The following is a 14298-nucleotide window of genomic DNA, read 5'->3' as shown; positions in this document are numbered from 1 at the left end:
AAACAGGGATTGCAACTGATTGTAAATACTTCCAATACAATGGATGCAGCCCACAATTAAAGCACCTAGATCACAGTAGTTCAAATCAGTCGTAGCAAGTCACTTTTCCGCTCCTTTCAAGAGTAACATTGATTTTATGGACAACTGGGAATAACTGCACATCTCAAATTTTGAAAAAAGAGTAAGGTTCTGAAATCTTCGTGATTTCTTAAAGGAGGCCAAAAAGAACATTAAATACTAATAAAATGAGGAAGCTGCTATATTATCAAATCTATCCATTTGCAAAGAATCACTTTTAGTGAGTGAAAAATCAGAACAAAAAAGGACAAGCCAACAGAAATTAAATTTAAGAATATATTTAAAGACTACAAAATGTCATATGGTATAAATAAAATGAAAACTAAAATTATATTTTTAATATAGCAATATAATTTTCTTTGTTTGGATGGACTAATACCCAAAGAGGTTTACTTACAGTGAAACCAAAAAGCAATATGCTAGGAACAGTGAAACCAAAAAGCAATATGCTAGCGAACAGAACTCATATGGTTATTTTTGCCTTTTTTATATTCTTTATAAACCAATCTCTGTTCATTTTATAACTTTATTACATTCAAATACATTTTAAATATCATTATACAGTATATACATCACAGAGGACATTGCTGTTAAATGTACAGAATGTGAAAATTCTGACCAGTCCTGCATGATAATTTAGAAGTAAGTCCCACTTTGTTGGGTAAAAGTTTGTCAGTAGAGTTTTAGGGTAGGACAATCTTCAAAAACAAATGTAACATTAAGGAGAGGGGAACACACAATTAGATTTTCAAAGAAGGGACAAGAATATGAAAGAAAAATAGCCAAAAGATAATTCTGCATAAATTATACACTCACTAGATTAGAATTAGTGGCTACAGTCTCTCTATAGTCTTCTATTACAAGGTGGTTAAAAAGAATAATGCAAAAGGAAAACTGTTTTTATTCAGTTTTGTCCCATTCTTTTTTAATCATCCAGTATTTATTTCTTCTTCCCAATTAGTTTATCAGCATTGTTTTCTTCAATAATGCCCATACATTCTTCTGCTTTAATCATTCGATGCTTTAAAACAGTAGACCTGATTACATCAATGTCACGTCCCAAATGATCCTTCACGGCTGAAATAACTGTTGGTGAAGATTCAAAATCTACCAAAAAATACCTGGAGAAAAAACAAAAGCAAAAAAATAATAATAATTAGATATGTTACACACTTTTTTCTTAGGTATCACTGTAGTTTCAAAATCAAACAGAACTTGTTTGGACTTTCAGGCTTAAAAGATCCAAGGTCTTCATTGAAAGCCCTTTAATTGGGGAATATGTGTAAACATCATTACTATGCCTTTTAAATTGTTTTGAATTCATGTCTTTAATATAGTTGTTTATTTACTTGCTTTTTAACTTTTGTATTATCTATGGTTTTAACTTATAGCCTGGTACAGACAGGCAGTTTGCGGCATCCTCATCACAAACTAGGGCTAGTTGAGGTGGGCATTTAGATGCCCAGCAGCCCTAGTTGCCAGGACGCCACCATCATGGCCTGCCGCCTCCACATGGGCAGTGCCAGGATGGTGCGAGCATTGTGCAGCACCCAAATGGTGCTGGCAGGGAGTGATGCAATTGGGGCATGCACACCAATCCACCCCTTCCAGGAAGCTGCTTTAGGCAGCTTCTTTTTGTTCCCAGGAGGGAACGCATTGTTGCCACGCCATTTGGTGACTGAGGTAACAATGTGGGGCTAAAAGGGTCGGCACGGATCTGCCCATCTATCGAGCCCCTTATATTAGGATTCCCAAATTGGAAGAAAGGTGGGATGTAAATTAAACAAACAAAGTATTAAAGAAAACTATTCTTTGGAATTTTTTACAGGCTTTAATAGACCAATGTTCACAGAAGAAACAATTACGCATTCTTTAAAATTATTTTATACTGTTTACTTAAAACCTTTTGCTACTACCAGATATTTAAGGATTTCAAGGTAGCTTACAAAAAGTAAGCAAAATATAAACATGGGTAAAAGCACAATCAAGGAAGTGACCAAGGGTAAGACAATCAAAACACTTCACTAGCCTGGCTGAATAATAACATACTGTACTTGCCTGGGAGTTTTACAAGCAATAATGTTACCATACTTTTCAAGAACTGCTGCAATCAAGTTTTTCCTCCCATTTGGTCTTTCTATTGCACACATAATGCAGTCCAAACTCACATCAGTAAACACAACTGCTTATCAGTTAACTGTTGTTCAAATGGTTATTTGTGTAGACGAGACATGTGGTTTCTTCAGTGACACAAATAAAATCTAGCCATATTCTAGAAGTGTTTGCCATGGGACAGGCTCTTCATCAGAGATGAAGAAAACCTTGTTTCTTTGCAACTCAAAATAAACTCAATAGAGGCTTCTATGGAGGAGAAGAAGATTTGAATATGTGACTGAAATGTGCTGACAACTATTTGAAGAACACCCTTTACCACCTTCTCTGCGGTCTCAGTGCAACTCTATATATGGGGCTTGGTTCATTAGATGGTACTAGAGGAGGGTGCTGATACTCTGCCAAATTATTCACCAGCTCTTGCATGAAAGCCAAGTGCCTAATATTTTCTGTGCAAACATCACAACAGGATTCAACTTTTTTTTTAATAAGTAATGGTTGGCTCCCAGAGGGTCTTTTATTGCTCTGCACAGCTGCACAGCTAACAGAACTTGTGTGAAAAGGCACTGTAGAGATTATGATGAAGAAAACTTTGCATTCTGGGCACTTCATATTCCTTGGGGCAAGACTGTCATGTTGCATTTGGGGAAGGCTACAAAGAACAGATGCACACTATCAGAGATCTACAATTATATACCATAAGATATGTACGTGTCTGTCAAAAACCATGAACTCCAACAAAATACTGTGGCTCCCCCCCCCCTCAAAAAAAGCAAGAAAACAAGTTTGAAGCACCAGGCATTTACTGCTTTCTTGCTTTAAGAAATTAAAACCAGGAACCTGCATCTGCTGCTGGAGCTGCTTCTATCAGCAGAACTGGAGAAAGGGGTACTCTTCTCTGGTTGCAGTCCCGCTGAGCCCCCAAAAATCCTCCTCTAGGGAACCAGGAAATCCCTCAGAGCCATTAAGGGAGCAGCACTTACAGCTTCAAGAAGGAGGGGTGGGGAGTTCTGTTAAGTACCAGGGTACCCTTGGATTTATGCCACTGTGGGCAGAAATGACACCTACAGACTGACAGCCCCAACTCAAGCTGCTTGTCATTCATTCTTCAGCTCAGCATGCCAGACTGTAGAACTCCAGGCCTTTGCCAACACTGTAGATTCAATTTTCACACTCTTCCAGTACTGCCTGAAATTCTCAGCATTCAGGCAAACATTTCCTGTCTGCTATTTCCACCCTGACCAAAAAAGCAAGCAAGCAAGAAAGAAAGTTTATGTATGTTTTGTCCCCTTAGGCTGCAATAGTGTTGTTTTCAGGAAGGAGTTACTGTATATTAAATGGAACAAAAAAAACAGTAATCTATTAGGAAAAAGGTGCTTTGTGAGATGAGTATCTAAAACCAAGAAGCAGCGAGATGGCAGAAACTTCATCATTCCTCAACCACTTTTATAGTACAATTCTCTCCCAAAAGGTGTTCCAAACAAGAGATCCCAGGTTTAAATGGGCATCTGAAAAACCGCATGGAGGAGGAACTGTCGCTGAAACAAGACCTGTGTGGAGAGTGCTAAGTATATTTTTTAAAATTTATTTTATTTAGAGCATCTATACCCCCCACCAAAAAGGCTCCCAAAGCACCTGACAGGTCATTGACAGTTCCTTTCCTGCTGGTTTATAATGTAAAAAGACATGAAACACAAATACAAGGGGATAGCAATGGGGGAGTGGATTAAGTCCAGCAAATGCTGGCTATTCTTTCCTGCTGAGGCCACAGCAGTGGGAGCTGGTATGAAGGAAGGCCCTTTCACCAGCCACTGGTACCTATGTACATCTTCACACGTACCCCAATGCAAGTGAATTCATACCTTCCCAATGCTTTTTTTTCTCTAATGGAAGAAGGCCATCACTGATTTGTTAATATACTACATAAATAAATCTTCTTCGAATTTAAGTTACATCCCATTACTTTCTCATAATGGCCAAAGATTTTCAATTTTTCCAGACTAGCATATATTTTGGATTTTGAAGCATCAGTGCGATGCTAGAAGCAAACTGACTGGCAAACTGGTGATGTGTGAGTGCATTAACTACCAAAACAACAACAGGGTTGGAATTGCAATTGGAAGTGATTCCATAGGAAAGACAAACAACTACATCCCCTTTCTAAGCATGTAACTACATGTTATTTTGTGTAATTATACTTCAAAGTGACCAATATTTGCTTAGCCATATAAATAATATTCTTTATATAAAACACATTTATATATCTGAAAATGTGATTTGGTGGAAATAATTCACAGATGGTACTCATCCGTTTTTAAACTCCATCATATAATTTTTTTTAATCTTCTATTTACTGAAGAGGATGTTGTCTAAGTTATCTAACATGCAGTAAAATGTAATGTTGTAGAAATGTTTTGGATTCGGTAATAATCCATAGGTAAATCTAAGGAAACAAGTGAAATTATAGGTGAAACAAATAAATGCACTTCCACATGCACAATGGGACTTTCCCCAACCCGCCTCCTTTCCTTCAGTTCCTCTTTCAGGCACTTCAATATAGTTCTGAAATGCAGGAAGCTGTAGCATGAAGAGGAATCATAAAAATAGCTGTTCCATCAGAAGGAGGGGCTAAGTGGATACAATCTTACATGGTATTTAACTCTGAACTCTTAATTATACTTACTTCAAAGTTTGGATAAAGGTCTAAAGTCTCTCTTTCTCTGGCTTTAGAAATTGTTCTTGAATGGACAAATGGACAAATTGTTCTTGAATGGACAAATCAATTGCTTCTGTTTGCTCAGTGCTACATAAGGATTTAGCCATGATGGACAAACTGACTAATGGACAAACACAATTAGATACATTTACTGACATAAATAAGCCCGACTATTAAAATTATAGTGGCCCCTCGGTATCTGCTGGGGTTTGGTTCCAGGACCTCCTGTGGATATCAAAATCTGTGGATGCTCCAGCCCCATTATGGCTGATAAGGGATTTGAACCCTGGTCTCCCAGAGTCCTAAGTATAGGGTTGCCATTTGTCAGGACCTTCAAACCGGGACAAATGTAGGACAAAATTTTCAAATGTAGGACACTTTTGTGTGTCCTGCATTTGAATAGGAGCCTCGCTGAGGGGAGGCTTTCCCTCCCAGCCTGGGCCCCCGTCCTCAGCTGGGGCGGAGCCCAAATGGGGAGGGAATCCTCCCATCAGCCCGGGGGCGGGGGCAATCCTGGGGGCGGGGGCAAACCGGGGCAGGACCGTGCAGACCCGCCCCAAACCGGGAAAGTCCTGCCCCCAGGCGGGATATGGCAAGCCTACCTAAGTATAACATTCAAACCATGACACTACCTTGGCTCTACTCTCACATAGGTACATTTCAACAACACTAAGTAATATTTATCATTTCCCAGTACAGATGGAAATGAAAACACTCTTATGGACACCAAACTCTTAAAGAAAGACTTTCAAATGAACATAATGCTGGCTCGATTATAATATCTTAAATAAGGAAATACACACAAACACTCACACAGAGAGAGAGAAATATGTAACATATTACATATAAGCCATGCATCAGACTAACTTGACAAGTACAGAATCCTTTATGAAGCCTGAGAGGCTGGTAAAGACATCAGCCTATCTAGCTATCTGACTACCTCTCTCCACACAGTGGAAAACTGAGGAACTCTGTTTTACTTGACTGTGATAAAGGAGATCTTCTTTGTGGCCTTTCAGACAGAGCTTGCAGCATTCAAGTATTAATGAAGTCTTACTACAAAACAGAACAAGAGGAGAAGCCCTAATATGTCGTACTGGAGTGCTGTTGTGGTCATTTAATGCTGCCAAAACAAAATGGTGTAAAATGTATGTTTGGAGCCCACAATGTCTGCATCCTTTGCTAGTAATCCTCCCAACATAGCTCCTTTCTAATGTTTCACTAAATTTTCTTATTATATGGCTAAATGTAATAAATACTGGAGCTGCTTTCTGTCATGTCACGCCCTTAAAACAGAAATAGATTCCGTCCCCTAAAAAGGATGATTTATAATACTTCACAGGGTTTTTTTTCCTGCTCACATAAGGCAGACAGTGGAAATTTCCACCGCAGTGAGAGCTGATGATAACTGAAGGCAGTGTGTGTGTGTGTGTGTGTGTGTGTGTGTGTGTGTGTGTAGAGGGGAGATGAGCTGTGGCTACATTGTCTTTGTTGTGCCTTCTCACCAGCCAGAAATTTTATCTACCGATTAAAAAAAAATGCAGCAGTTGCAACAAGGCGGTTAGATTAGCAGCATCAGACAACTCTTTCAGCGTTGGAGCCAGGCCAAAGAACTGACCTCTGTCTATGAACAAAGGGGCCTGCTTGAGAAAGGATCTTCTTATCCTTTTGTAATTATAGCTTCAGTATGTTCAAAAGAAAAAGGAAAACAACTGCAGTTCAGGACTAGAGCCACAGCTCTGCCTATCAAGAGAAAGAAACAGGTTATCAAGCCAACAGAGGTATTTTGTGCAAACCTGCACAGCTCTCCAAACATGCAAACCAGGATCACATTTGCCTTCATTTAAAGCAAGGGACATGGAAATATTGAAGCTATTGCTTCCCACTGGAGTAACAAAACCTGAGGTGGTGTTGTGTTGAAGGATGGAGAATGAAGGAAAGGAAACACACCCCAAAGATATTTACAGAGATGCAATCAAACCCATTTATCAGTAAACTGATGAAACATGGTTCCTATGAGAAGAAGTCTTTTGCCTTACAACTGCAGAGCAAACAAACTAGGAAAATCCCACTGATTCATTGGGGGAAGCCACATACATTACAATAATCTGGGTGGTTTTAAATAGTAGGTCATCTTAAATTGTTGTTCTTGTGTGCCTTCAAGTCATTTCAGATTTATGGCAACACTACTAAGGCATTATCACAGGGTTTTCTTGGCAATATTTATTTGGCAAAGGGTTTGTTTTATCTTTGCCTTCCTCTGAGGCTGAGAGAATGTGACTTGCCAAAGGTCACCCAGGGCATTTCCAAGGCTGAATGGAGATTTGAACCATGAACTCTAGGATGATAGTTCAAGGCTCAAACCACCACACCACATTAGCTCTACAGGAAAATAAAATTCCCCACTTCCAATGAATTAGGGCTACAAATAGTTAAATGGGGGTTTCTCTGACTATTCATTTCAGATTAAAGAAGTGGTGGGAGAGGGTGGGTGGATATTTAATTATACACAGAGCAAGATTCAAATCCTTGGACTTTAAATATATTGAACAATTGCATTCCCAGCTGAGATTTTGGAAAAAAAATAATAACATCAGAGAAGCAGCTGGGCCAAAGCTTACTTTGGAGTCCTACTGGGGAAACTGTTCTCAGCTGATCTAGTGTGACAAGGTGCCCAAGGGAGAACCTGGTTAAGCGAGTGCCCAGAAAATTTCCATCTTTTATAAAGAGCTAACTTCAGCATTTCATATAGCATCATAATTTTCAAGCTCTGCCCCAGAAGCCCTAATAAGTCATGATGAATACCATGGATTGTGAGGTTGGGGAGAAGATTAAAATAGCTCCTGCAAGAGGCAAGCTAAGAATTCCAGAGGTGCTGGACACTACCAGTAAACATTTCTGGAAAAGATCAAGTGACCCATTTTGCAGCTCCTGTGATATTCTATGCAAAATAGAGCTCTCCAGGTCAGCCCTCCTACCATAGGAAAAAAAACAAGCTACCTGCATCAAGGACAAGACCAAATCTCAACAGTGGAAGAAAAAGGCTTTGCTGCACTGACCAGTAAAGTACATTCTGCCACTGGGGTATGGTGTTACCATAGCCAAGGTGTCACTGCAATAACCCAAGACAGAACCACAACACACTTCATATAACAAAGACTCTTACTGTGGAAATGATTTGCGAGTGTACAGCCATCCATTACTCATACTCAGTAGTCTAAAATCATGTTTTAACAGGGGGGAGGGGGTGGGGGGGGAGATAAAGTGAGCTGTCTTTTTAGTGAGCAAAATAACATAATGGAGAGAGAAATTACTGTAACCAAAAAAGCAGGCAGGGCTGGGCTGGTGGAGGGTAAACGGAGATCGGCTAGACAGTGCCCCATTAGTGTAATGGTCTGACTTCCCTGTATACAGGTCAAAGCTTTCTACAGGCCAATCCTATATATGTCTAACTCACTTTCCACAAGAAACTAGAATAACAGCAAAAATCCATGAAACAGTTATACCTTTATTGGACCAACCAAAATGCACAAAATACATGACCCAAGCTTCCAAAGATTCGTGGCTTCTTCATCGGGCAAAAATGATTAAAATTACATGAGGGAGTGACAATGTTAGAGTCACAGGCCTAGATTTTGTGGAGATGTTATTGTTCTCAGTTAAGATGGTATGGAAGGATATCCATGCAGGGAGAGGCCATTCCTTTTGGGCATGTGGGTCTTGGGAGACAAAGACTTAACTTTTTGAGGTTTCCACGTCCAACAAAGGCAAAACCCTCCCCAACTGGGACTACAACTGACATGCTCCACCCAAAGGTTTTCCAAATGCAACAGTAGAGGCTTCTACATATGTAGTTCAATGTAGCTTACTGCCAGGTAAATGAATTTAGGATTTTGCAGCCTCAGTGCTGCTTCATGTAACAACTGTGGCTCCAGTCTTTCCATACCGGGCAAAACACAAGGCCCCATTACAGGATACATTCAAATCCAGTTTGCTAAAACAAATTTTTGTTGTTGTTTCAGAAAGGATACTTCAGCTCAGAAGTGGGCAAAGTCCTTGAGAAACACAGCCACGTCCACCAAACAATACCTAGTCATGAAAATTTCTAGCATCTGATTACACACAAGTCTATCTATTTAGAATGCCATCCAACAACAAAAAAAAATTGTGCCAAGCAAGTTTTATGATCCAATCTGCTAGTAAATATACTAGACATGAATATCCACAACTGAAATTTAAAAGGGGAAAGAGGGGGGAACATAGCAAAATCTTTTGAGAGGGATTGTTGAACCCCAGGATAAAATAGTTTCAACTCAGCTTTCAGATGTTCTGCTTTCACAAGAGATTCACCTTTTATCCATAAGCCTCTGGAATGACATGCAATATAGGCACAGGAGGTTCTTACATGACTGAAACTATAAGAGCTCCCTTTATAGCTTTGCCCACAGTTTCCTTCCAGAAAAGTTTTCTCTAAAATAGTGGTGCTCAATATTTGGTGCTCCAGATGCTTGGGACCTTAACTTCCAGAATAGTTGCCCTTTACCTATGCTGGCTATGGCTTACATAGACTTGGAAGTCTGAAACATCTGATGAATCAGAAGTTGAAAACCACTACTTTAAAACACAGCTACTCAGCATGTTTCCATCTGAAAAGTACAGCCCTCTTGGATCGGACCAAGGGTCCATCTAGTCTAGCATCCCATTTCCTAGAGTGACCAAAGAAAGTCCATAAGCAGGAACTAAGTGCAAAAGCTCTCTCCCACTCTTGATCCTCTGCAGCTGGTGTAAAATGGCATTCTTGTTTCTGAATCTGAAGACTGTATACAGCCATCATGACTAGTAGCCACTAATAAATGTATTTTTCAGGAGTTCCTCCAGCCCAGCCTTTGATATGGCTCATGCCCTAACATTAAAAATCTATTCTGAATAATGAAATCTAGGGTATTTTTTTAACCTCTACAAGAATTTAAGTGAACTGAAGAATATAAAAATATTCCAGTTCCACAGGAATGTTTGTGGGTACCAAATTAAGAGCATTCTACAATACCTAAACATCCAAAACCGAAACACATGTTCACATCGGGTGGATTGTTCTGGAGAACTCTCAGATCCCCTTTTTGCCAACAACTTCAACAAACACAATTTGAAAACAGTACTATTTTGTCTGCTACAAGACAAACTGTACATAGCTAAAAACCTAGGGACAATTCTTTACAATATTTTAGATGACCATCTCATAAAATATCAGCCTTGTAGAGCTAATTATGTGTGAATTCTATAACAAAAGGTGATGTAAGGCTATTCAATTTTCTTGCCTAAGGTGATGAGGGTTAAATTAATTAACGGCCAATGTTGTAAGCAGCAAGCTTCAGAAATTAATTGGTAGCCAAAAGTTCATTCCTGATTCTACATCATTAATTAATGTTTAAAAATACCAATCCAAGCAGAGAACCTGCACATATCTCAGGTCTTATTTCTGCCCAGCACTTCTAAGCCAAATTTTGTAATGGATGCAGGTACAAGTCATAAAACCTGTTACTGTGCCATTTTGTCAAAGATAAACTAACTTCACTTCTTCAGCTCACCTAAGGGTACCTGACAATTCATCTCCAGTCTGTATTCAATTTGTGTCATAAAAACATTATCCCTGATCTGTTACTCTGATCCATAGAGTACAGTTGAAAAGAAAGGAAAAGAAGAAATGAAAGGCAAGGCAAAGTTAGGGTACTTCCCCTTTGTTCAATATCACCAACAGATTTCAGGAAAAGTGTAATGTCTTAATGTCTATTAGTGCCTCATTGTTTCTATCGTATTGTTTCATTTTTAAAAATGTTATGTCAAGTTGAGCATTCTACATTGTCAATAACTAGGATGTTTGATTTAAAATATAGGAAAATGGGCTCTTAATACCCAAATTATTTTGGCTATCATTTTTTAGAAAGACTTCTACCATTTGCTCAATACATCATTTAGAATCACAAAATTGTAAAGTTGGAAGTGACCAGAAGGGCCATCCAGTCCAACCCCCCCTGCCTTGCAGGAATACACAATCAAATAACTCCTGACATATGGCCATCCAGCCTCTGTTTAAAAACTTCCAAAGAAGACCCCACCACTCTCCAAGGCAGCGTATTCCACTGCCAAACAGCTCTTATGATTAGTAAGTTCTTTTTAATGTTTAGCTGGAATCTCTTTTCCTATAGTTTGAATCTATTGCCCAGTGTCCTAGTCTCTGGAGCAACAGAAAACAATCTTACTCCATCTTCAGTAGGGCATCCCTTCAAATATTTAAAGATGGCTATCATGTCACTCCTTAACCTTCTCTTCTCCAGACTAAACATACCCAGCTCCCTAAGGCACTCCTCATAGGGCATGGTTTCCAATCCTTTCACTATTTTAGTTATCCTCTTTTAGACACATTCCAGCTTGTCAATATCCTTCTTGAATTGTGCCGCCCAGAACCGGACACAGTGTTCCAGGTGATGTCTGACCAAAGCAGGATAGTGTGGCACTATTACTTCCCTTGATCTAGACTCTATACTCCTATTCATACATCCTAGTATCATATTGGCTTTTTTAACTACTGCATCACACTGTTGATTCATCTTTAGCTTGTGGTTTACTAAGGCTCCTAAATCTCTTTTGCATGTACTGTTGTCAAACAAGGTGTCACCTATTCTGTACCTGTGCATTTCAATTTTTCTGACTAGGAGTAATACATTGTATTTCTCCCTGTTGAAATTTATTTTGATAGTTCTGCCTCAGCAAACTGATCTGTTAAGAACATTTTGAATTCTGATCCTGTCCTCTGAGGTATTAGTTACCCCTCCTACTCTGTCATCTGCAAATCTGATAAGCATGCCACTTGTTTCATTATCCAAGTCATTGATAAAGATGTTGAATAGCGCTGGGCCCAGGACTGAACTCTGTGGCACCCAGCTAGTCACTTCTCTTTCGGAGTCATTGGTGAGCATCCTTTGGGTTCAGTCAATCAACCAATTACAAATCCACCTAATAGATGCATTGTCTAGCCCAATACTTTACTAGCTGTTTTGCAAGGATATCATGGGGGACTTTGTTAAAGGCCTTAGTGAAATCAAGATACACTTGTGGACACATCCACAAGTGGCAAGGGATAAACTGCACAAACTGCCCCATTTGTATCCTTAAATGTCAGGAAGAAAGAAATAACAAATAGTTATTCTGATTATTGAATGCAGTCTCTATGCAATCATAGTTGCTTAGCAACATTTCTCGATCCTTGCTGAGAAGCAGCTCTCTTTCAAAAGGTATTCTCAGGGAGTTTATCAAGAAGAGCAACAATACAATGTGTTAAAGAATTAAAGGATATGTTCCTCAGTCCACTGGCACACACCAATAAAAGCATCTTAATTTTCAACAGGTCAAAGCACCATTTTCTATTTTGCAAGACATTTACTTCCAAACAAATAACTCCAGTAAAATATTATTTTTGTTCATTCAGCCATGTACTGTCATCTAAAATCAGTACTGTACTATCAAAAACAGCTGAACAGGAGCTTGGGAAACAGGCAAAGGAAAGCAGGCAATTCATTTGAGATTGGTGGAGGGACAAAATAAAGGGAACCTTTTTCTTTTGGTGTAAGTCTGGTTGTTCGGTGGAGATGTTTGGAGGCTTTTCTATGAGTTGGAGGGGTTGTATCTGCATTTTGGGTTGTGTGCTATTCCTGCGCATATTGTCTAAGGGGGCAGGGCTTGCTAAGAGGAAGTAAGTAATGAGAAGGAGGGAGTCACTGACTTGGTTAGGGATAAATCTAGCATTCAGTAGCTCTCTACATAGCCCCCCAACCCACTCAATTTCTGGAGCTCAGCAACCAGGAGTTCAGGAAACAAGGAAAGTAAAGTAAGAATTTTGTGTAAGCATTTCATAGAGGATGCTTGGACACTACCTGCTTAAATACGTATAAGAAATGGGAAAGGGGGGAAATTATCAAAACTGTGACACATATGCCAGTCCTTGTACAGAGAAGGTGAGTAAAGCTAACGCCCTTATACAGAGAAGGTGAGTAAAGCTAACTGTAACACATAGTAAGTCCTTGTACAGAGACGGTGAGGAAAGCTAACGCTCACGAAGAGCTCAGAGTTGCTACAGAGACTATTAGAAAGGGAGCCTTGGTTATATCTGGAGCACTAGGAAGATCAAGGAAATGGTAGGACCATAGTATGGGAAAGCTGGTGAAATGTTAATGAGGACAATGAGAAGGAGCAATTGTTCAACATCTAATTTGATTCAGTCTTTTCCTTGAAAAAAAATCAGTGCTCGCCCTGATGAAATCAGAGCAGATATAGTAATGGAACTGCCATTTAGAATATGTAAAGAGGTAGCACAGGTATACCTAACTACTCTAAATGAACTCTAGTCTTTAGGACCCAATGAACTGCATCCAAAGGGACTAAAGGAACATGTAGACAAAATCTTAAGAGCCTCTATCAATAGTCCTTGAGAATCCTTAGTGACAAGGGAGACCACCTTTGGGACATTACTGCTCAGGATTCAAAATGGCCTTAACAGTCTGGAGAGTTGCACCATAACTAACAAACTGAATTTTAACAGATGTAAACTGTATTTAGATAGGAAAAATACCAGCCAAGGCTCAAGCTCGACTCAGGCTTGCATCCTTCTGAGGTCGCTAAAATGAGTACCCAGTTGGTTGGGGGCAATTAGCTTACAGTTGTGAACTGCTTAGAGACTGCTTAGGTGGTATGAAGCGGTATATAAATGAAGTTGCTATTGGTAAAAATGAAATGCGTAAATTCAGGATGGTTGACACCACATGTGAAAAGAATCTAGGAGTCTAAGCAGATCACAAGCTAAACGAATCCCAAAAGCCAATGCAATTCCAGGTTGCATCCACAGAAATATTGCGTCCAGATCGAGGGAAGTACAGTTGACAATCCACATTTGTAGCTTTGACTCTTGCAGATTTGATTATTTGTGGTTTTGATTAGTATGTTCCCTCTAAGTCCTCCATCACAATTTAGCTAGAAGAAAACAGCCTAGAGAAAACATTTCTGTAGGCATTTGTAGGTCCACCAGCATGATTAACATCTGGCAGATGGTGACTATAGAGTTGCACTGGAGAGCTCGGAGAATCTTAGAGAGGTGTTCTCATAGGTAAAAAGAATAGTTTGGGGGGGGGAGAGATTTGCATTTTTCCATATTCACAGGGGTCATTCACCACTAACCCCAGTGAATGTGGAGGAACCACTGTAGTTGTACCATTCTATTCTGATTTGATCAGGCCTCACCTTAAATACTCTGACCAGTTTTGGGCGTCACAGTTCAAGAAGAATATTGACAAACATGTAGAGGAGGGCAATCAAGTTCTGGAAATCAAGCCCAATAAGAAATG

At 39.5% G+C, this 14298-nt stretch overlaps 1 protein-coding gene across 1 annotated transcript in view; it reads right to left on the bottom strand.

Annotated features, from left to right (window-relative positions):
• Positions 1–590: 590 nt before the first annotated feature.
• The window catches only part of MRPS6 (mitochondrial ribosomal protein S6), a 45878-nt gene continuing 32170 nt past the window's right edge, over positions 591–14298 (bottom strand). The window contains exon 3 of the mRNA XM_042456520.1: positions 591–1199. Within this exon, the coding sequence (XP_042312454.1) occupies positions 1019–1199 (181 nt within the window). The 3' untranslated portion in view covers positions 591–1018. The remainder of the gene's footprint in view (positions 1200–14298) is intronic.

The sequence above is a fragment of the Sceloporus undulatus genome, chromosome 3, assembly GCF_019175285.1.
Source record: "Sceloporus undulatus isolate JIND9_A2432 ecotype Alabama chromosome 3, SceUnd_v1.1, whole genome shotgun sequence".
Taxonomy (NCBI): Eukaryota; Metazoa; Chordata; class Lepidosauria; order Squamata; family Phrynosomatidae; genus Sceloporus; species Sceloporus undulatus.
Note: the sequence above shows the minus strand (reverse complement) of the source record. Positions and strands in the feature narration are given on the sequence as shown.